The 24,305-nt window shown below is 40.9% G+C and overlaps 1 protein-coding gene across 4 annotated transcripts in view; it reads right to left on the reverse strand.

The window, feature by feature from the left end:
• emc2 (ER membrane protein complex subunit 2) overlaps positions 1–24,305 on the reverse strand; it is a 125,242-nt gene that overhangs the window by 84,384 nt on the left and 16,553 nt on the right. For all 4 annotated transcript variants that reach the window (XR_007247398.2, XM_048529442.1, XM_048529443.2 and 1 more), the window contains exons 3-5: positions 10,315–10,379; positions 3,562–3,647; positions 3,178–3,235 (exon numbers count right to left, since the gene is read on the reverse strand). Coding sequence is in view for 3 of the 4 variants with exons in the window: in XM_048529442.1 (XP_048385399.1) it covers positions 3,178–3,235; positions 3,562–3,647; positions 10,315–10,379 (209 nt within the window). In the remaining variant the exon portion in view is untranslated. The remainder of the gene's footprint in view (positions 1–3,177; positions 3,236–3,561; positions 3,648–10,314; positions 10,380–24,305) is intronic.

Genomic DNA, 24,305 nt, shown 5'->3' on the forward strand with positions numbered 1-24,305 from the left:
GGATGTCAGAGGCGGGTTCTTTACACAGTTGAGAGAGCATGGAATGCGTTGCCAGCAGCAGTCGTGGAAGCAAGGTCATTGGGGACATTTAAGAGACTGCTGGACATGCATATGTCACAGAAATTTGAGGGTGCATACATGAGGATCAAGGGTAGGCACAACATCATTGGCTGAAGGGCCTGTTCTGTGCTGTACTGTTCTATGTTCTAAAAAACTAGGCGCATTAACACATATACTGATACAGAGTAAACTATTACACCTTGGATTAAAAAAATCTCCTTTTTTGGCAGCTAGCTTGGCAAAATATAATCAAGGGTGTGCAGTTTGCAAATGGATTTTATTAGGGACATTTTCCTCATTTCCTGGAGCACAGCTTTTTTTTTATTCCCCCTCAAATCTGTCTGTTTACCTTGCAGCAGCTGCCAACATGGAAACTTAATATTCTGAGGTAACTCCATAAACTGGCAAACTGACTCATCAAAAAAAACCATTACAAATTTCTCACTGTGCCAAAGCAAACAAGGTGAAAGGTCTCTGTTTAAAATCATGCAATATGTTCTTATCCTACTATGGTTTCACAACCCCGATGGAAATGATTATCAGCAGGTACCTAACATATGAACAATTTCGAGCACACAACAATTTATTAAACAAATCTAAACTTAACTGCATACAAAGGAATTTACAAAAACAAGACAGCGATTTTACAGATTATAATGACAAGACTGAATGAATAAAGGAGCATTTTGTCTGCTGTACATCCACAAGGTAGCTCACACACTGTTACAACAGATGTTGCCCAACTGCAGATCAGAAAGAATACAAAGATGTAATCCATCTTCATACGATTCCTGGCCGATAACATGCACTTCTTGCCACTTTTGAAGTACCATGTCTTACTTGACAGTTGGTTTGATCTCTTCATCCTGTCGCAACTATTTAATCAGCCTACACTCCACAAATCTGACAGGTAAGCAAGCTGATCCAAGAATGCAAAGCACAATCCCTTCCTGACCCTCACCAATCACCAGATTCAAATGATAACTAAAAAAAAATGAACTGTTTGCTTGCAAGCAATGTGACTGTCCTACTTTCTCTCATCCAAATCTGCCCATGAGATGAATTTTAATTCCTTGAAAGAGATAACTGAACGTGATCACAACATTACACAAACAATATATTAATCAGCAGTCCTGCATTACTGCAATCTCATGGAGCGAGAAAGGAGAAACAATCCCTTATCAATGTTGTGGACGAAGATACTTTATATTTTCCAGCAGCTTTAACCCAACAATGCGAACAGGAGCTTAGAAGGGAATCCTGACTTCCAAGACGTTCTGGTTAGGAATAGGCTTTGTGCCACTTGTTAAAAACAAATGAGGAAACAAATGTATTTCAATTTCTTTTTGAGCAATTGTATTGTGGGCCAATTTCTTTTGATTGTGCCAAAAATCGTTCTTGCCCCATATCTTAATTCTAGCTACAACGAATATAGACCAGTGAGCCTTACCTCACTTGTTGGTAAAGTGTTGGAAAAGGTTATAAGGGATAGGATTTATAATCATCTAGAAAAGAATAAATTGATTAGGGATAGTCAGCACGGTTTTGTGAAGGGTAGGTAGTGCCTCACAAACCTTATTGAGTTCTTTGAGAAGGTGACCAAACAGGTAGGTGAGAGAAAAACCGGTTGATGTGGTGTATATGGATTTCATCAAGGCGTTCAATAAGGTTCCCCACAGTAGGCTATTGTACAAAATGCGGAGGAATGGAATTGTGGGAGATATAGCAGTTTGGATCAGAAATTGGCTTGCTGAAAGAAGACAGAGCGTGATAGTTGATGGAAAATGTTCATCCTGGAGACCAGTTACTTGTGGTGTACCGCAAGGGTCGGTGTTGGGTCCACTACTGTTTGTCATTTTTATAAATGACCTGGCGAGGGCATAGAAGGATGGGTTAGTCAATTTGCAGACGACACTAAGGTCGGTGAAGTTGTGGATAGTGACGAAGGATGCTGTAGGTTGCAGAGAGACATAGATAAGTTGCAGAGCTGGGCTGAGAGGAGGCAAATGGAGTTTAATGCAGACAAGTGTGAGGTGATGCACTTTGGTAGGAGTAACCGGAAGGCAAAGTACACAGCTAATGGTAAGATTCGTAGTAGTGTAGATGAGCAGAGAGATCTCGGTGTCCATGTACACAGATCCTTGAACGTTGCCACCCAGGTTGACAGGGCGGTTAAGAAGGCATACAGTGTTTTAGCTTTTATTAATAGAAGGATCGAGTTCCAGAACAAAGAGGTTATGGTGAAGCTGTACAAAACTCTGGTGCAGCCGCACTTGGAGTATTGTGTACAGTTCTGGTCACCGCATTATAAGAAGGATGTGGAAGCTCTGGAAAGGGTGCAGAGGAGATTTACTAGGATGTTGCCTGGTATGGAGGGAAGGTCTTACGAGGAAAGGCCGAGGGACTTGAGGCTGTTTTCATTAGAGAGAAGAAGGTTGAGAGGTGACTTAATTGAAACATATAAAATAATCAGAGGGTTAGATAGGGTGGATAGGGACAGCCTTTTTCCTAGGATGGTGACGGCGAGCACGAGGGGGCATAGCTTTAAATTGAGGGGTGAAAGATATCGGACAGATGTCAGAGGTAGTTACTTTACTCAGAGTAGTAAGGGAATGGAACGCTTTGCCTGCAATGGTAGTAGATTCGCCAACTTTAGATACATTTACGTCATCATTGGATGAGCATATGGATGTACATGGATTAGTGTAGGTTAGATGGGCTTCAGATCGGTATGACAGGTCGGCACAACATCGAGGGCCGACGGGCCTGTACTGTGCTGTAATGTTCTATGTTCTACGTTCTACAAATCTCCATTAATGGTGCTGAATGCCATTATGATTGGGTCAGGCTCTGGGCAGAAGCCTAATTAATAGCTCTCTCTTCCAACATTAATCAACCAAACAAAACCACAAAAAAGTTAAATGAAGGTTGAATCTAACCTGAAATTATTTAAATGATTTCAATCTTGAAGGTACAAACATTAGTTCAACAGAACAGTATCTGTTAACACAAGAAGTGTTTCTCATTTCCATTAACCATTTATTCAGCTGCTGACATTGACTGCTAACCAAAGTGAGACTTTTTCAAAGGAAATGCATTGAAACCACTTTTACTTACTGTATTTGTTGCATCTTCCTGTAAAATTGCATCATACATCCTGTTGGCATCTTCATACCTTGTCAAACAACAAAGCATGCAATAGTTTACTTTTACATGATCAAATGCTTAAGGGCAACGAATGTTCTTCATTATCAAATGACAGGCTCACATCATGTATCAATACTTGAAAATGCACAAGAACATAAATGTGTGGCACCTATCCCTTCATTTGCCAATTACCCAACTCAGAGTTGAACAACAAGTATGGCACCATTCAACAGTAAATGTTATAGTGGGACAAGACATGCAAAAATATTTTGAAAACGAACCGTGCACCTGCATATGTGTTTCATAATTTCTACTCTTATATTCCTGGTGCAAATCAAACAAGTTCATACACACCTTTCCAAAGATTCAAGTCGCATCCCAGTCAATCGCTTCACCCGGTGGCTGCCTGGAAATTGTTTGCGGAGTTCTTGCAGACACAGCTGTGGATGGAGTAACATTAGCGCAAGTTTTGAATGCCCGTCATTCACACTTTCATGCTACTGACAACATATTGATGGTTAACTACCATGTTTTGCAGTATCTATTTGCATTAATACATTGAAAACTTGAATCAAATCACCTTATAACCAGTTCATTTAAATAACTCTGTAATAACTTCATGATACAATGCAGAAGTTTTAAAATGAAAACAAAATTTTATTTCACTAATAAAGCTAACAATAAGTTTGCTTTATGAAGAAAATACACAATCTTTGGCAATTTCTTCCAAATAAGCAAAAAGTATAAATTTCTATTTGGTGCAGCTGCATGAATGGTGTATTGACAGTTAAATGTTCCATAAATGTGCATTTACCACACGTGAATAAAGTTGCATCATTTTACTGTGCTTTTACATCATTATAATGTAAATAATGAATGGGACACAACACTGGTATATGAAAGTGGTTGTTTTCAAATCAGCACTGTGAAATCCAGCAGTGTGTTTCTGGTCAAAAATAAGCCAGCAAATTCCCCTATCCTAGTCCTTCTCCGATTGGGGGCAGCACAGTGGCTCAAAGGTTAGCACTGCTGCCTCACAGCATCAGGGACGTGGGTCCAACTCCACCCTCAGTGACTTTGCACATTCTCCCTGTGGCTGTGTGGGTTTTCTCCCAAAGTCCAAGGATGCGCATGTTAGGTGGATTGGCTATGCTAAATTGCTCCAAAGTGGCCAGAGGTGTGTAGGTTACATGTGTCAGCCAGGGTAAATATTGGGTGGGGGAATGGGTCTGTGCGCAATGCTCTTCGGAGCTTTGGTGTGGACTTGCTGAGCCGAATAGCCTGATTCCACACTGTAGGGACTCTAAGCTCTTGCAAGCTACAAGTGTTAGCTACTCTTGAAAACCTTCTTGGGAGACTCTGCATGGTTCTAGCATTATCTCAATGTCACATTACCGTACGCACCCTAGACAGTCTGTTTCTGAACAATAATTGAACAAACATGTGATTCAATATGAATCAGCATAGTATTATTGACCTGCTGACCATGGCAGAGCTATTAGAATTGCTACTGAAATTACACCAAATCACCTCTAAGTAGATGGGTGATAAACGTGAAACATTAACAATTTCCTTCTACATAGATGCAATCAGATTGAATGAAAATTGACAACAATTTCATATTTTCAACATCTGCAGTATTTTACTTTTGCACTAGTTAATTGCCATTTGTTCAGGCATTTCAACTGCTCCAAGGTATTGAAGTTAACAGATTTTTAATGTCTAAAAGGTGCACAAAATTAGTTTGTGAAAATTATCATCAATAGCATATAAAATAATGAAAACACTGACAAGGACAAGACCAAGGAAATGCCAAATGGATCAGATCCTTGAAATATCAGACTTTATTTTGTGGTTGTTACCAGTCAGAGTTGGAAAAGTGCCTGCAGCTTTTTCAGGTTGTTCTGTCATTTCATTAGATCACGTTGCATTTACTGATCTTAGGGCCACAGCCCTGGAGACTCCTACCTTACAAGAATAAACTCTATAAATTTTCACAAATCCTTTCATGAGTTCTCACATGAAGGACGTGGAGGTGTCAAACAGTTTCACTACACCGAAAGTGGGGTTAAATGGAGGGAATTTTGCTTGATTTGCACTTCCTACAGTATACAAACAGAGTCATTATCTGATAATTGTACTTAAAATGTTAATAGGATTTGGCACAATTATTGCAGAAAAATTAGTACCTTTGATGGAGGAAATATCAAGAACAAATAGGCAAAATCTTAAAATTCAAGACAAGCCATTTGACAGCAATACTGGAGAGCACATCTAAACTCAAAAGGTGAGTAGATGCTGGAATTCTCAAACTTAAAAGGTTATCAATGCTGGGGTCTATCTGAAGCTTTCAAGTCAATGATAAATGGATTTTTGTCGAGCAAGGATATAAAGCCAAACAGCAAAGGCAGATAAGTAAATTCAAGGTTCTAATCAACCAGGAAGGCCAGAACAGGTTTGAGACACTGAATGGTCTTCTCTTGTTCCTAAAAAATTCCATCATTCGGAACAAGCTACCAGGTACGATGGAAGAGTGAAAGATGTGAGAAATGTTGTCAGGTGGGGCAAAACAGAATAACCGGCAAAGTGTCAAATTACATGCTTTCATTCTTAATTTGTCCTTTTATATTTGTGCTTTCTTCAATATAATTATCAATGAAAAATAAATTAGATCTACATAACAAATTCTGACATTTTGAGCTGAAGAGCAAATCAATAACATAAACAAAATTGAAATCAGTGCGGTGCTTTGGGTTTAGATTTCTGTTCTGAATAGGGGAGCACAAACCTCCATCTGTTAAAACAGTCAGTGATCCAAGCAAAGGGAATTTTCTTCACTGTGCCTCCTTTGACATTTGGAGTTAAAACATCCAGGTGCTTCTTGTTAAACTCAAAGCAGTGTAACAAGGTAACATTCTAATACTGGACTATATCAGAGTACATAATGGATAGAATATTATGCACTGCAAGCGTGTTGCAAATCAGAGCCACTTGGCAAATACTGCTCACTTCCAATTTCAAACTGCACTTATCCAAATCCAAAGAGTGAATGAGCCTGGATATGCCCATCCCCTGCAAAGCTGTGTTGAGGTTTGTGCCCTTGCTCTGGTGACACAAACACACGAAAAACACTCAGAAATTGGCTACTTAGACTAGGCTTGGAGCTCTGATCACCTAACATGGTTAGTGACAAGGTTGCGAACTTCCATTCTGTTTTAGATGAAACGCATGTACCCTCAAAATTGTATGCTGAATACAACGGAAAAAGAAAACGTTAGCCGATGGCACAATATCTCAACACGCAACTTCAAGAATTAAAGCAAAAGATCTGACAGGGAAATAGGAGGGTGAATTGTTTTAAATGCAACAAAGAGTACTGATCTAGACCTCACAATCTATGAGGCAGTGAAGATGACTAATGACTTTGAAAGGAAATTAGATGGGTTCTGGTTTAAAATTGTGCCTCTGGCTCAAGATGCACAATACATTGGTGGGGCTGCTTTCAGAACACTGCAAAAGCCAAGGTCTTTTTCCCAGGATTGGGGACTCCAAAACTAATGGGTATAGGTTTAAGGTGAGAGGGGAAAGATTTAAAAAGGAGCTAAGGGGCAACTCTTTCACACAGAGGGACAAGCTGCCAGAGGTAGGTACAATTATATAATTTAAAAGGCATCTGTGGGGTACATGAATAGTAAGGATTTAGAGGTATATGGGCCAAATGCTGGCCAATGGGTCTAGATAACTTTAGAATATGTGGTCGGTACAGAAAAGTTGGACCGCAGGTTTCCATGCTGTATAACTCCATGAATCTAAGTGGGACTCCTAGGTCTCCTGGTCGTAGTTTCTTTTTCTTTTACTTTCGTTTAAACTGATAACGACCAACTGATATTCATTGGTGTGTGCAAGTCCAGTCAGCTGTGCTGAAATTTAGAATGAGAATCATTGAGACATATAAAATAATCAGAGGGTTAGATAGGGTGGATAGGGAGAGCCTTTTTCCTAGGATGGTGACGGCGAGCACGAGGGCGCACATCTTTAAATTGAGGGGTGAAAGATATAGGACAGATGTCAGAGGTAGTTTCTTTACTCAGACAGAACATAGAACATTACAGCACAGTACAGGCCCTTCGACCCTCGATGTTGTGCCGACCTGTCATACAGATCTCAAGCCCATCTAACCTACACTATTCCATGTAGGTCCATATGCTTGTCCAATAACGACTTAAATGTACCTAAAGTTGGCGAATCTACTACCGTTGCAGGCAAAGCGTTCCATTCCCTTACTACTCTCTGAGTAAAGAAACTACCTCTGACATCTGTCCTATATCTTTCACCCCTCAATTTAAAGCTACGCCCCCTCGTGCTCGCCGTCACCATCCTAGGAAAAAGGAAAGAGTAGTAAGGGAATGGAACGCTTTGCCTGCAACGGTAGTAGATTAGCCAACTGTAGGTACATTTCAGTCGTCATTGGATAAGCATATGGACGTACATGGAATAGGGTAGGTTAGATGAGCTTCAGATCGGTATGACAGGTCGGCACATCGAGGGCTGAAGGGCCTGTACTGTGCTGTAATGTTCTATGAGACTGACCTATGCACTTTATTAAAATGACTCATTCACAGTATATCACAAAAGATGACCCTCAATCTTACTTAGATCCACATTTATTTCAACTACCTCAGATCATGAAAAATGATCTCCTGTAAAACAAAGCAAAGTGAGTTGCTATACACCAACAACTCTCACTTACATAGTACCCCTAATGCAGTGCATCACAGGAGTATCAAACAAAATTCATCATCAAGCCAATGTAGGAGACATTAGGTTGGTCAAAGAGGTAGATTTTAAGGACAGTCCAACAGAAGGAAAGAAGGATTAAAAAAAAGGGACAGGTTCAACACTTGGAATCCAAACAGCTAAAGGCACAGCAACCAAAGAACAAGAGAGATCCGGATGTTCAAGAGGACAGTTTTGGAAGAGTCCAGTGACTGTGGAGACCTGGAAGAGGAGGTTATAAAGATAAAAGGTTGGACAAGGCTACAGACAGATTTGAACAAAAGCATGGAGATGATTAAATTAAAGATGCTGACAGGACAGGAGTCTTTGTTCGTCAGCAAAAACTGCACTTAACTGTTTGCAGGCTCTGATCAAGTGGTAGCATATATGCTCTAAATCACAAAGTAGTGGGTTCAGGTCTCTCTCTGGGATTTGAACAAAAATCAAGGCTGACACTCCACTAAAGCCCTGACCAAGTGCTGCACTATTGAAGGACCAGGCCTTTGGATCAGACATTAACCTAAGGCCTCACCTACTGCCCAGAGCACTAGTTTGAAGGAGGTAGGGAAGCTCTAACCATGTGTCCCGGAAACTTTTATCCCTGAATCAACATCTCAAGGAAAATTATTTGCTGATTATAAGAACTGGGAGCAGGGGTAGGCCATCTGGCCCCTCGAGCCGGCCCCGCCATTTAATAAGATCATGGCTGATCTTTTTCAGACTCAGCTCCACTTACCCACCCACTCACCATAACCCTTAATTTCTTTATTGTTCAAAAATGTATCTGCCTTGCCTTAAAAACATTCAGCGAGGTAGTTTCAACCGCTTCACTGGGCAGGGAATTCCACAGATTCACGACCCTTCGGGTAAAGAAGTTCCTCCCAACCTCAGTCCTACATCGGGTTCCCTTTGAGGTGATGCCCTCTAGTCCTAGTTTCACGTGCTAGTGGAAACAACCTCCCTGCCTCCACCTTATCTATTTCCTTCATAATCTTATATGTTTCTATAAGACTCCCCCCTCATTCTTCTGAATTCCAATGAGCATAATCCCAGTCTACTCAGTCTCTCCTCAAAATCCAACCTTCTTAACTTATCCCAGATGGTCAGATGTGTATGTGAACAGCCAAGTCTGCAGGTATGGATGAGGACTTATTTTTTCATTCACAGGATGAGGGCACTGTCAGCTAGGTCAGCATCTAGTTCCCATCCCTAATTGCCCAGAGGGTAGTTCAGAGTCAACAACATTGCTTTGGGTCTGGAGTCCCATTCAGACCAGACCAGGTAAGGATGGCAGTTTCCTTCTCTAAAGGACATTAGTCACCCAGGTGTATTTTTACTGACAAACAATAACAGATTCAAGGTCATCATTAGACTACTAACTCAGATTTTTATTGAATTCAAATCCTATCATCTGCTGTGGCAGGATTTGAACCCAGGTCCTCAGAATATTATCTGGGTCGCTGGATTAGCGGTCCAGCAATAATACCACTAGGCCATCACCTCCCTTCGAGCGTGAAATGGAACAAGCAAGGACAAAAATGGGTGATATTAATTCAAGTTGAAATAGGTTCTCTTGCTAATTAAGATATGGCTTAGAATCCGCAGGTGAGGACAAGTTTACAAAATGCTCATATGGTTTCCGCCAACAAACCCAGTACCGTGTCACAGGTGAGCTTGTACCTGAAACCTGCCATCCTACTGAACTGAGAGATTGCTGGGAAAGGTAGGGATGATTAGGAAGGAAGGTGAGGAGGAAGAATTAAACAAGTACTAGGTTCACTCTTACGTGTGCTTGACTGGCTATAGCTTGGACGTGACTGAGGAAACTGCATGTATAGTGAATAAAGTAACATGGGGAAGGTAGAAGCAGAAGCTCAACAAAAGCTGGTGAATACAACACTATTTTAAGAAATTGTGTGGCCTCTTTGTACAAATGCGGATAAGTTTAGGTCACTTCGGTCAACTTTGGACGACGAATAACTTTAGATTTAAACATCAGGTTCTTTATTTCAGTACATGCTTCATTCTAAAACAAAATATTGTCTATGCTAGAAATCTGAAATATAAACAGAAGATGCTGAAAATGCTTTGCAGGAAGCCAATCAGCACCTATTTTGTACTGAATTATATCTCTGATATACTTGGTCATAATTTGGCTCGGCATGAAATAGTGGGAACACATTGTTGTTTGCTCAAATCAAAGCATCTTCTTCCATTCTTAAGCAAAATCCATTTCAGTAAATTTAATGATAGCATGCGTGTGAAATTCAAAGCTTAAAACAGCAGTAAGAAAGAATGATAAAAGTGTATCCAACTATTATAGATACCTACCGTTGCCAAGTCATCACGGCTACAGTCAAGGGCAGCAATCATCACTTGTTCATAAATTATCCAAACTAAATACAACAAAAATTTAAACAAGGAGAACAAAAGTTATGACAGGAATTAAAAAGTTTGCATTTTGTCAATGAAATCACATTTTAAAGTCAGCAAAGTCACTTATTGTCTAAGTAAAACCAGACAGCCAAAGGGAAATGGAGGGAAGAAGGAAAGAAAGAAAAGGACAGCAAAGAAAGAAAGTACGAAAGAGAGACATCAGAAGAGAGAATGGGGGAGGAAAAAGCAAGAGACAGTAGAAAAAACATCCAAGAAGTGAGAGAAAGAGGAAATTAGGAAAAATGAGAAAGGAAGGGAAAAACGTCAGATAAGAAGGTTTACTTAAATGTCTGGGGATGATAGTATGTCTCAAATACTTGCCAGGTAATTCAAGACTGCAGAAACATAATTACCTTTTGCTGCATGTTGGAACAGCGAAAATTATTACTTCTCCTTTGAAGTATTTCCCAGGTCTAATCTTTAGCAAATGCCTTAACAGCTTAATATTTCTAAAATCTAAGATGATAATTTACCAGCGGCCACAGATCCAACAAGATTGCTATTGTGCATAGAGGAGTTACTGGAACAGAGAAGAAAACGAGGACGCTCTACAATAACATTTTATCATGTCAGTGGGTCTTTTGCTCGACTTTCACGTAGGAATAATTGCCACATTAGTAATGACAGTAGACCACTATCTTTGCTGGAGAGCGTGAGGCATAAAAATCACTCAAATTCTCCTGTTGTGGAAGCATTGTTTACCACCAGAGGCAGCATGCTTTACATTGTTAGCTTTGTAAAGACAGCAGTAATGCAGTGTGAAAAGAGAAACAGCATTCACCAGTTTCTCTAGGTTGCGTCAAATCATCTTACTGGTTTAATACTTAAAACAAATTGTAGACAATAAATTCTTACGAAAAGCCAGACCTCCAGAATGAGGGTGTGGATTATGAAAAGCAGCTTGTGTAATAAGAGACAGAGGATCAGTATAACTAATCTGCAGGTTGACAATCCTCCTTTCCTGTTGTGCAACCCATGTGCTCTACAGCCAGGAATAAAATGTGCTAGCTGCCCATTTTCAGTCCCTAGTTTTAAAGGCAGACTGAAAACAAACAAAAAGAATTAGTTTAAAATACATAATGTTACTAATTAACCGTAATAAGGCATGCAACTGGGTGTACCAGGGCCCCAAGACTTCTGAGATAAAAGTGTGGAGCTCCAAACTTTGTTATCTCGGATTCTCCAGCATCTGCAGTTTCCATTATCCCCAAGACTTCTGGTTTTGTTTGTCCAATAACCTGCAACTCTCAGATTCAACCAACATTTCCAACATTATTTACAGGTGCAACATCAAAGTCCAGTTTGGACATTCATGCCTAGAGCTGCATGCTTTCTCCAGGAATCTGTACCTTATTTCACAATTGTTACACATACAGATCAGGCATATAATCTATTTATGGAATATACTTAAATATATCAGATTACAAAGTGAAAAAAGTGGAAGGAAATACCAGAAAACACAATACAATTAATTAGATAAAGAAATCAGACAAACCTGTTTTCTAAACATGCCACGTATAAATTAAACATTAATATTTGAAAAAAATTACTTAAATTTTATTCTCACAGAAGCACAAATAATTGATTATTACAAAGCTGGTTTTAGTGATGAAATAGGTATTATTTAAAGGAAGTCAACCCTTTAATCTCCAGTGTTCTTAACTCAGGAGGCTTCAATTTGTAATTCTGATTTACAATCATGATCAGATAATTAATTATTTCTAATATGGCTGGTCACATATTGTGCTCAAGGCAGGATATTTTATAACGAACAGAATGAGACACAACATAGAGCGGGGAGAGAGAAAAATAAGAGACACGAGCAGACGGCAATACCAGACAGAATGGGAGGGTAACCCGCCAGTCAAGAGACTGCGACATAATGGGTGGGTGGGGTGTGGTGACTGAATATTTTTAAGTGGGATAAATTCTTGTTAGGCCATTGAATCAAAGATTAGTGGGGTACGTGGAAATGTGGAATGGGAAGCCGTAATACTAGGAGACCCCTATGATCTTACCATATCATGAAGCGCAATTCAAGGGACAAAGTGACCTAAACCTGGTCTAATTCGTATTTATGCTCACTGTGTTCTATGAGCCACCAGAACACTTGGTCATCATAAGGCAGATTTGCTGACACCATCCTTCTTTTAGGTTGAGACCCAAAGGGCCTGCTTCGTCCTTTGTCTGCTGTGGTAGACCAAACACCACTAGGCACATTAATGAGAAGAAACTCTAGTCTTAAAAAAGGAGTTATCACACGATAGAGGTCAGGTACAAATTACACTGGATTGACAACTGCTAAGATTATGAGGAAACTTCCTTTGAAGTACAGTGTTATTTTCCTCATCCAGGTTCTTACGACATCATCTTATTGGCTGGAACTTAATTATCTCCACTGCATAATGGGGCGTAATGGCCTTGTGATATTTTAGCTAGACAGTTAAGCCAGACACCCAGGAAACATTCCAGGGATCTGGGTTCAAATTTCATCATGGTAGACAGTGGTACTTGAATTCAATAAAAATGTCTGGAATTAAGAATCCAATGAAGACCACAAAACCGTTGTCAATTGTCAGAAAAACCCATCTGGTTTGCTAATGTCCTTTAGGGAAGGAAACTGCTATCTTTATCTGATCTGGACTGTATGTGACTCCATATGCTGTGTAATCTCTCTGGGATGAGCGATAAATGCCCTAGGCAGTAAGACCCTCAACCCACTAGTCAATATACAAAGAAAACTTTCAGCACCAAACATAATGGAAACTTTTAAGGACTTTTTGGTTTGATTGCAATGTGCCTGAGAAAAGTGAGGGAAAGAGCCCTCCAGATGGGCAAGGAGGAAGACAGGCAGTGAGGGAGGATGTGACTAAGAGTTTCAGCCGTTGCTGTGGATTCCGCACCAGTCTTGTGGCTTGAGGTTGGCTGAAGACATTCTGCTGAGATACATTAACAGACGATGGGGTGTCAACTGATTCAGTGCATGCAAAGAAAGGGAAAGTTTCTGCTACTGTTCATGGCAGTCAATAATTATTGAAGTCTGCTGAAAAGACAAGGTCATGGCTCCAAGAGTGGAAAGTCTCAGCTGGCAGGTTCATCCTTCAGGCTGATCTGTTTATCATCAATTCTCCAGAAATGGGCAGCCACCTGCTCATTATTTCTTAAGTACACTAGGAACAGTATTATAGATGACTAGAAGTGAGTGATAAGGCTTTGCTCTGGGAATTCAGAGGACATCATAAACCATTAAAGGCATGCTCAAATGGTTGTGGAAATCTTTGCAAAACAAGGGATTAAATTACCATCTTGCACTGACAATATCATCCCTGATTATGTTCTCAATAAAATTTTAATTCCTTACAAAGAAAAATCAAGTTAAACAATGGATAGCGACTATGGATCGTGACAGATGAGGCCTGGAGAACAGTGATGTAAAAATTACATGAACAAGTAAAAAACTTCCAAGTGCAAATTGATCAAACAGTGAAGTGGCTTGCCAGCAATTAACCCAGCAAAGAAATGAGTTCACTCAAGGGGGAAAAAAACCCTTGTATTTGTGTGGCAACTTGGCAATGAAATGAAGGTGTATCAGAAGAATCCTGCATGATAATGGATGCGCTGATCAAATGATTACATGCAGTAGATTGCAAAAATCTCATGAAACGTCTAATGTCCAAAAGGGGTGGTTACTCTTGTAGGAAACACAACCACCAACTTGTCCGTAGCAAGCTCCCACAAACAACGAGAAAGGTGACGTGCTTTTGTTGGTCTAATGACCACCTTTGACTTGACATGTACTCTGCATTTTGTTTTCAGTAGTGGTTTTTGAGGGATTGTTAACTCAGCCATGTCATCACTTACTTGGATCACTCTATCCATATACTCCTCCTAGATCCACTCTACCTCCTCTGTATCTGCCTGTGGAAATCTATATTCTTGCATTCATCAGAATTAGATCGAAAGAAACAGACTTGATAAGAGACACCATTTTGTACAGCACAAGGAGGAGTGCTGGTAGGGTGTGCAGCAATTAGAGTTATCAATAAACCCTCATTCTTAGGCCAGGCTGAGATAGGACAGGGTGTTGCCATGGAAATGTAGTAGAGATTGGCTGTCTCCAAGACCTTCCTTTAGTGAAAATATTGCAATATATGTACAAATTCTTTTGCCTACATAGGGCCCTGTATATGAATATATGTAGCTTCTGGAGAGAGCTTCTTGGAGAGCCCAAATCAGGATCTTAAAATGTTTTCCAGTGCAAGTCTTAACACAGTTATGATTATTTAATAAAGGACTTCCAACAGCAGAACTACATCAATAGTGGATGTAAATTTCTGAGGCCTACATGCACAGGCTAGTTGAGCTGGATTAACATGCTGCCTGTTGTGAATAGTCATTGAGATGTGTTGTTTAATACTGTCTGGCAAATGATGCGATATGCAGCCGATATACCAGGCTTCACACGTGCAGTGGAACTCATATCACATTCCTCACTTTTCAAGCAGACAAAATGCCTTTTGGTTTGATGGGAGTATACTGTTCATGGAGAAACACTCATGGGTATATTGTATAGTAGCAGTATGAGACAGTTAACTTCACCATTTGTTCAAATTTTTCAAACATCTTTCTCTTCCAGAATAAATGTATGGTAGACCCAACACTATTCAGAGCCAAACATAGTACACATTGGACCTTTCATGAGATTTTTGCAATCTACAGCATTTGATCATTTGCTTAGCGCATCCATTATCATGCAGGATACTTCTGATACACCTTTATTTCATGGCCAAGTTTACATAGTGAGCAGATGGCTAAAGTGCTATTCCTGAAGTTGCCAAAGGATTGACCATGTAAAGGGCAGGCCTGTAGGACTCCTAATACGTACATTAACCAGTGAATGTAGGCTTTCAGCAGTCAGTAATCAAGAATCCACTGGCACATTTCTCAACTCATACATTAAGGAAAAGAGAGCTCATTTTATTGCGGTAGGCTTGAGCATAAACTGTGTAAAGAAATTCTATGATGCATGTGGATTCAAATATCATAAATGTATCATTTGCATACTGGAAATATGTAAGCATAGTACTCATTCCGAAGATGCACTCTCATGATAACCACCTAATATGTTGATAAGTGGTGGACGTGGAGGGGATTTCATGCAATGCCATCTGTTTGGTCAGACATGTTGTCATTAAAACTGAAGTCAACTGCACATGCTGCTAAGTTCTGAGTTCAATGAACAGATTCATATACACGTGGCAGATCTAGATTATCTTAATATAGTGACATAATATAATTAGTTTCTTTGAATAGTGTGATTGTAATTAAAAATATCAGTCTTATCTGGTCTTCATAAATCTGAGAGTATCTTTCAGTGTATGTAGAAATTGTACTTGGAACTGACTGCAACAGCTCACACAACCATTTGGTCCATTTATGTTGGGCTTCAGCCAATCACAGATTGGATAGGGTGTAAAGTAACATTGCTTTTATGTGTATTAAGTGACTCATACATGAGGATATGTGAGCCATGAAGACAAATCCCATCACCGGGCAGGTTATCATCCTTAAATGAAGTCTAACAAACACTTTTGAACTTTGCCCTCGAGCGTGGCTATTTATTCATCCATAGTAGCAGGTCCTGCAGATAAAAACTTGGAACAACAGTTGAGCACAGCATTCATTTTATTCCTACTGAGTATGACTTCACCAGTACCTATGTCAAATTTACAAATGTGCCCATCAAGGCTTGCCGTGAGATTACACAATGCAAACAATGCATCGCTTGCAAGCCTCAAAAGTATATCCACCATTACATGCGATTCTACTATATTTTCATGGCAACACCAAACAATAATTACCAGCCTGGACTGAGAATTAAAGTTGACAGTTGACTGCTTTTGCTACATCTCCATGTCAATAATGACCCAACCCAATCAGCACCCTCTTCTCGTGCAATTTCAAATGGTACCCTTTTTTCAAGTCTGCTTGTTCTGTATTAGTTCTGATGCGAGAAAATAAAGCTTCAATCTCAAGCAATCATATATGGAAACATATATTCTCCAACTCACTGTCAACATTTTCAAATCAAAATTATACACCTTATGCCCTTCCATCTGCTACATTTCTGTAACCACTGATTGGCTCACCACATCCCTGTTTCCAATTTTGAAGAAAGCACAAATTTTCTCTCTCAAACACAAGCATGCCAACTTTAAAAGAAACTCAATATATATCTTACTTCAGTAAAGCTTTGTGAATTTGCCCAATTGTTATCTGAAGAAAAGCTACTTTACAATGACTGACTCAACAAAAGAGCAAAATCCTGTCACTGGAATGAATGGAAAATTGCTAATGGATTCTGGAAACTTTGGTGCACAACACATGCTCAGTCTCCATTCACAAACTTCTCCTCTACCTCACAGCCCTAAGCAAAAGAACAAGCTGAGGGCCAGGATTTGTGGGAATTCTGAGGCCTACAATAAATACAATTTATTCAAAACACACAAAAGACAAGTAAGGAAAAATTCAATTCTTATTTTGTTACAATGTTCTCTTAGAATGACGAAATACTTCTGATACACCTCTATTTCATTGTCAAGCTTACACAGTAAGCAGATGGCTAAGGCTCTGTGCCTGAAAGTTGCCAAATGATTGTCCTTGTAAAGGGTGGGTCTGTAGGACTCCAAATACATACTTTAACCAGTGAATGTAGGCTTTCAGTAGTCAGTAATCAAGAATCCATTGGCACATTTCTCAGGTGATACATGCAATCCTCTCTCAGAATCACTACACTGTAGAAGCAGGCTATTCAGCCCATTGAGTTCTAACCAACCCTCCAAACAGCATTCCACCCGGACCCACACCCCTACCCTAACCCTGTAATCCTGCCTGACTACAGCTAATCCACCTAGCCTGCATATCCCTGGACACTATGAGTAACTTACTTGGACCAATTTATCAGCCAGCACATCTTCAAACTGTGCAAGGAAACTGAAGCACTGCAAGAAACCCATGCAGGTACGTGCAGAGTGTGCAAACTCTACACAGATATTCAACTTAGAGTAGCATCAAACCTGGTGCTCTGAGGCAGCATTGCTAACCACTGACCCACCATGTTGCTCTGGAATGACAAAAATGTCAATGATGCAGGCCAAAAATTGGGTGAGTGTTTAAAATTGCAAAGATCAAAAAATAAGGTGCAAAACTGGTCAAAATATGCAATAACAGAGGAACATGTACTCCCGCAATAAAGTGACAGGTATTCTGAGAACAAATCATTTATCTTAGCAACCAGCACAGCAAAATTATTTGATGAGTCATCCAGAGGTTGAACTAAAAGTATACAAATTCAAATCCCACTAATGGATGTGGGGAACTTAAATTATGTTAATTCAACAAATCTAGAACAGAGGCCACGTAACTGCCAGACTGTTTGTAAAAACTCAGTTGGTTCACAAGTATGCTTCAGGGAAAATAAAAATAATGCCATCTTTACCCAGTCTGGCCAATATATTCCAGACCCACAATAGTGTGATTGACGTTTGATAAGGTTCCCCTTGGTAGGTTGATGGAGAAAGTGAAGTCACGTGGGGTCCAGGGTGTATTAGCTAGATGGATAGAGAACTGGCTGGGCAACAGGAGACAGAGAGTTGTAGTGGAAGGAAGTTTCTCAAGATGGAGACCTGTAACCAGTGGTGTTCCACAGGGATCCGTATTGGGACCACTGTTCTTTGTGATATACATAAATGATCTGAAGGAAGGTATAGGTGGTCTGATTAGCAAGTTTGCAGATGACACTAATATTGGTGGAGTAGCAGATAGCAAAGGGGACTGTTGGAGAATGCAGCAGAATATAGACAGATTTGACAGTTGGGCGGAGAAATGGCAGATGGAGTTCAATCCAGGCAAATGCAAGGTGATGCATTTTGGAAGATCCAATTCAAGAGTGAACCATACAGTGAACGGAACAGCCCTAGGTAAAACTGATGCACAGACAGATCTGGGTGTTCAGGTCCAGTGTACCCTGAAGGTGGCAACACAGGTCGATACAGTGGTCAAGAAGGCATACGGCATGCTTTCATTCATTGGACAGGGTAGTGAGTACAAGAGTTGGCAGGTCATGTTACAGCTGTATAAGACTTTAGTTCGACCACATTTGGAATACTGCATACAGTTCTGGTCACCACATTACCAAAAGGATGTGGATACTTTGGAGAGGGTGCAGAGGAGGTTCACCAGGATGTTGCCTGGTATGGAGGGTGCTAGCTATGAAGAAGGATTGAGTAGATTAGGATTATTTACATGAGAAAGATGGAGGTTGAGGGGGGGACCTGACCGAGATCTACAAAAAAAAAGGTATAGACAAGGTACACAGCAAGAAACATTTTCCCCAGACTGCTGGACTCAGTTACTAGGGCTCATGATGTCAAGGTGAGAGGGGAAAAGTTTAAGGGCAGTATGTTGAAAGTTCTTTACGTGAAGGGTGGTGGGTGCCTGGAACGCGTTGCCAGCGGAGGTGGTAGGTGCAGGCATGATAGTGTCATTTAAGATGTAATTAGACATTTACATGAAAGGGCAGGGAACAGAGGGATACAGATCCTTGGAAAATAGGTGACAGGTTTAGATAGAGGATCTGGGTTGACGCAGGCTTGGAGGGCCGAAGGACCTGTTCCTGTGCTGTAATTTTCTTTGTTCTCTGACACTTGTAGGATACTGCAAACTGAAAGTTGTCATACCCACATTACAAATGACTATATTTAAAAGGTATTTCATTTGCTTTAAAACACTCATGTCCTAAAATTATGAAAAGATTTGTGCAAGTCTGTAGTTTCTCATGTGGATTAAGATTAACCTTTGAGATTTAGGAACTGCTCCACACCAACAGACTCACTCAGCCCAACTGGTTGCGAGGGGCACAAATCAATTATTGAGGCTTTTATCCAGCTCCTGTGGTGAAGACAGACCTTCAGCAAGATCAGTTTAAATTGTTAAAAACTTTCAGATGGCAACCACATTTTGTTAAATGAGAATAGAATTGTGAAATTACAGTTTATAGAGTACACCAGCCAAGAGGCATGAGCAATTAGACAGGTATTTTGAAGCAGTCTGGGTTTCATATTAAGACCAAAACCAGAGTTAACAATCTGGTTGGCACTTAACATCAAAAACAGCATTGGCTTTGGGGGCCGACAACAAAAACTGCATTAAGTAAATCATCGTGTTGTTGTTCTCTCAATGATGATCATTGGTGAGAAAAAGCACAACAGGCCAGAATTGGATGACTGCACAGAGCTGGTATAGCTGGAAATAGAGTGAAAGAAAGTCATGAGACCTTGGCAGAATTCAAACCTGAGAATGAGAATTTTAAACATTGCTAAACTGGAGCAAATTAAAGTTTGTGAATGTGGGTTAGACAGGAGACAAGTTTATAAATTCCCATGTAAATGATGCATATTTCAAGCTTCAGTCAGTCACAAGAGCTAGATTTATCTAAGTTCTACAGCTGATTGATCAATTCAAATGATTTCAGGTCAGAATGGCTTGAGTAATATCTCAGTTATGCCTGGAGGCTTGATCATTGCAAATGTCTTAAGATTATTTTGTGCACAACATTGTATAAACAATCACAAATCTATCCTCCACTCATTATGTTTTGCTGGAGAAATGAACTTGGTTCAAATCAGGAGACATTGCTGCAGTTTTCTTACAGAGACTACATTTGTTGAGAAAATGCACTTTGCCCTAGAACAGAGTAATTGCTGCAATTCTTATGCTGAAACCTGCCTTTCCTCCAACTCATTAGATGATAAAGGGTAGCGTGATGTCTAATACAGTGTCGTCAATAGGCACTTATAAGTTTGATGTAATCCTGGACACTAAAGCCGAGTAAATGAAAAGTACCAGAAATATTCAGCTGGTCTAGCAGCTTCTGTGAAGAGAAAAACTGAGTTACATTTCATGCCCGTGCCACTTCTATCAACTTAGTACTGGATTGAGTCGTGAATATCTATCAACACAAGAAAGTTAATTCTCATCATAATATTATCAGCAAGCTTTAATTAATTTCACTTAATCATCAGCCAAAGCAACTTCAGAAAATGATAAAACTAGAGGAAAGAATCTCACCCTTTTGCCAGAAAAATCTCAATAGTTTTACAGAACTGTTATTCATTACACAAAGTGCGAAAATAATTTAGTTTAAATTAAGATCACGTACCCGACATTTAAGTATTTTCAAGAACTATAAATTTATGCGTTAAAAAAATTTATAACACTAAACAGTTAATGAATACATGCAACTTATCAGCAAGTTATTATATATGACCACATGTTTACATAGTTTAAACAATACCTATACTGTGTATGTTTGCAAAACCTGCTAACCCAGCGCACCAACCTAGAAACTAAATCTGGTCTCAAAATTCCATCCTATCAATGAGGTTCTTCGAGGATTAAAACCCAAACTGAGCAGTCAGCCTGGGCTCACTGAGTGGATGGAAGTTCTAACTCAATGGGAAACTGAGGTGTATTCCTAGTACACAGGAGAATGACAGTAGGGAGGACATGGACAGTACCTCAGGAGTGTGCTGGCAGACAGCAATCTGGGTTGAAGTGTGTCTACTTTAATGCAAGGAGTATCCGGAATAAGGTAGGTGAGCTTCCAGCTTGGATAGGTACCTGGGACTTGGATGTTGTGGCCATTTCGGAGACATGGATAGAGTAGAGTCAGGAATGGATGTTGCAGGTTCCAGGGTTTAGATCTTTCATTAAGGTCAGGGAAGGTGGTCAAAGAGGGGGAGGAGTGGCTTTGTTAGTAAAGGACAGCAAGGACAGTATAACGGTGGCTGAGAGAACTTTTGATGAGGACTCGTCTGCTGACATTGGCGAGGAAGGTTTGTCAACTGAGTCAGTATGGGTGGAACTTAGGAACAGCAAGGGAGCAGTCACCTCATTGGGGGTTTTCTACAGACCCCCAAATAGCAGTAGGGAGATCGAAGAACTCATCGGCCGGCAGATTGTTGAAAAGTGCAAACGTAGCAGGGTTGTTGTTATAGGTGACTTCAGCTTTCCCAATATTGATTGGAACCTCCTTAGTGCAGACGGTTTGGATGGAGCTGTTTTTGTCAGGTGTGTTCAGGAGGGTTTCCTTACTCAGTATGTGGACAGGCCGACGAGGGGGGAGGCCATTTTGGATTTGGCGCTCAGCAATGAGCCTGGACAGGCGTCAGATCTCGTGGTGGGAGAACACTTTGGCGACAGTGACCACAACAGCCTCACATTTACCATAGCCATGGACAGGGAAAGGAGCAGTTACCAGGAGAAGATATTTAACTGGGGAAAAGGAAACTGTGACACAATCAGGCAGGAGTTGAGAAGTACAGATTGGGAGCAAGTGTTCCACAGAAGGGGCACAACAGACATGTAGAGGCTGTTTAAGGAGCAGTTGTAACGAGTGATGCATAAATTTGTTCCTCTGAGACAGGTAAGAAGGGGTAAGATTAAGGAGCCTTGGATGATGGGAACAGAGGTGCTTCTCGTCAAAAAGAAAAAGGCAGCTTATGTAAGGTGGAGAAAGCAAGGGTCGAGCATAGCTTTAGAGGATTACAGGCTTGCTCGGAAGGAGCTCAAAAGTGGACTGAGGAGGGCCAGGAGGGGGCAAGAAAAAGGCTTGGCAGGAAGGATTAGGGAAAACCCGAAGGCATTTTACTCATACATGAGAAATAAGAGAATGATCAGGGAGAAGGTAGGTCCGATCAGGGATAGCGTAGGGAACTTGTGCGTACAGTCTGAGCAGATAGGGGAAGCCCTAAATGAGTTTTTTGCTTCAGTTTTCACTGAGGAAAGGGACCTTGTTGTGAATGAGAACTTTGAGGAGCAGGAAAACAGGCTTGAACAGATCGAGATTGAGGAAGTTGATGTGCCGGAAATTTTAGCGAACATTAAGACTGATAAGTCCCCAGGGCCAGACCAGATTTATCCTAGGTTGCTCCAGGAAGCGATAAAGGAGGTTGCTAAGCCGCTGGCGAAGATCTTTGCTTCCTCACTCTCCATTGGAGTCGTACCGGAAGATTGGAGGGAGGCAAACGTTGTTCCTCTTTTCAAGAAAGGGAATAGGGAAATCCCTTGAAATTACAGACCAGTCAGTCTTACGTCTGTGGTCAGCAAGGTTTTGGAAAGAATTCTGAGGGATAGGATTTATGACTATTTGGAAAAGCATCGCATGATTAAAGGGAGTCAACATGGCTTTTGGGGGGGGGGGGGGGCAGGTCATGCCTCATAAATCTTACTGAGTTCTTTGAGGAGGTAACGAGACAGGTTGACGAGGATCGAGCAGTGGATGTGGTGCACATGGACTTCAGCAAGGCATTTGATAAGGTTCCCCACGGCAGGCTCATTCATAAAGTCAGGAGGTATGGGATACAGGGTGATTTGGCTGTCTGGGTTCAGAATTGGTTGGCTGACAGGAGGCAGAGAGTGGTTGTAGATGGTAAGTATTCTGCCTGGAGGTCAGTACGGAGTGGTGTCCCACAGGGCTCTGTTCTTGGGCCTCTGCTCTTTGTAGTTTTTATAAATGACTTGGATGAGGAGGTTAGGGGTGGGTTAGTATGTTTGCTGATGACACAAAGGTTGGAGGTGCCATTGATAGTATCGAGGGCTAGTGCAGGCTTCAGCGAGACATTGACAGTATGCAGAGCTGGGCTGAGAAATGGCAGATGGAGTTCAACCTGGATAAATGCGAGGTGATGCATTTTGGAAGGTCGAACTTAAATGCTGAATATAGGATTAAAGGCAGGATTCTCGCAGTGTGGGGGAACAGCGGGATCTTGGTGTTCAAGTGCATAGCTCCCTCAAAGTTGCCACCCAAGTGGATAAGGTTGTTAAGAAAGCATGTGGTGTTTTGGCTTTCAGTAACAGGGGGATCGAGTTTAACAGCCACGAGGTTATGCTGCAGCTCTGCAACACTTGGAATATTGTGTCCAGTTCTGGTCACCCTATTACAGGAAAGATGTGGAGGCTTTGGACAGGGTGCAAAGGAGGTTTACCAGGATGCTGCTTGGACTGGAGGGCTTGTCTTTCATGGAGAGTTTGACTGAGCTCGGACTTTTCTCTCTGGAGAGAAGGAGGAAGAGAGGTGACCTGATCGAGGTGTACAAGGTAATGAGAGGCATGGATACAGTTGATAGCTAGAGACTTTTCCCCAGGGCAGGATTGACTGCCATGAGGGGTCATAGTTTTAAGGTGTTAGGAGGAAGGTATAGAGGAGACGTCAGAGGGAGGTTCTTCACCCAGAGAGTTGTAGCGCATGGAATAGTTTGCCGGTGGTAGTCATGGAAGCGGAGTCATTAGTGACATTTAAGCGACTGCTGGACATGCGCATGGACAGCAGTGAATTGAAGGGAACGTAGGTTAGGTAATTTTATTTTTGGATTAGGGTTATTCCACGGCACAACATCGTGGGCTGAAGGGCCTGTACTGTGCTGTACCTTTCTATGTTCTATGTTCTAATGGTCAGATTACAAGTCTCACTCCAAACACTTGAGCACATTAACTGTGCTGACACTCCTCGGCACTGGTGCATGTCAGAGGTGCAGGTTGTTAAGATCAGGCATCAAACTACAGCACTGTTAGTCCTCCTAGGTGATATAAAGATTCCCACTGCACTATTTGAAGAACAGCAAGTTGAGTTCTCCCAGGTGTCTTGACCAATATTTACATTTAAACCCAAACCAAAGTATTCCTGGCTGTGTGAGCTTAATAAGAAAATTTGACTGCCACATCACCGACATTATCACAATGACAATACTTCAAAAGTACTTATTTGGCTCTCAAGCAGATTTGAACGGCTTATAGAAGTACCAAATTATGTTCATGTTCTATTCATC

The sequence above is a fragment of the Stegostoma tigrinum genome, chromosome 5, assembly GCF_030684315.1.
Source record: "Stegostoma tigrinum isolate sSteTig4 chromosome 5, sSteTig4.hap1, whole genome shotgun sequence".
Classification (NCBI taxonomy): domain Eukaryota; kingdom Metazoa; phylum Chordata; class Chondrichthyes; order Orectolobiformes; family Stegostomatidae; genus Stegostoma; species Stegostoma tigrinum.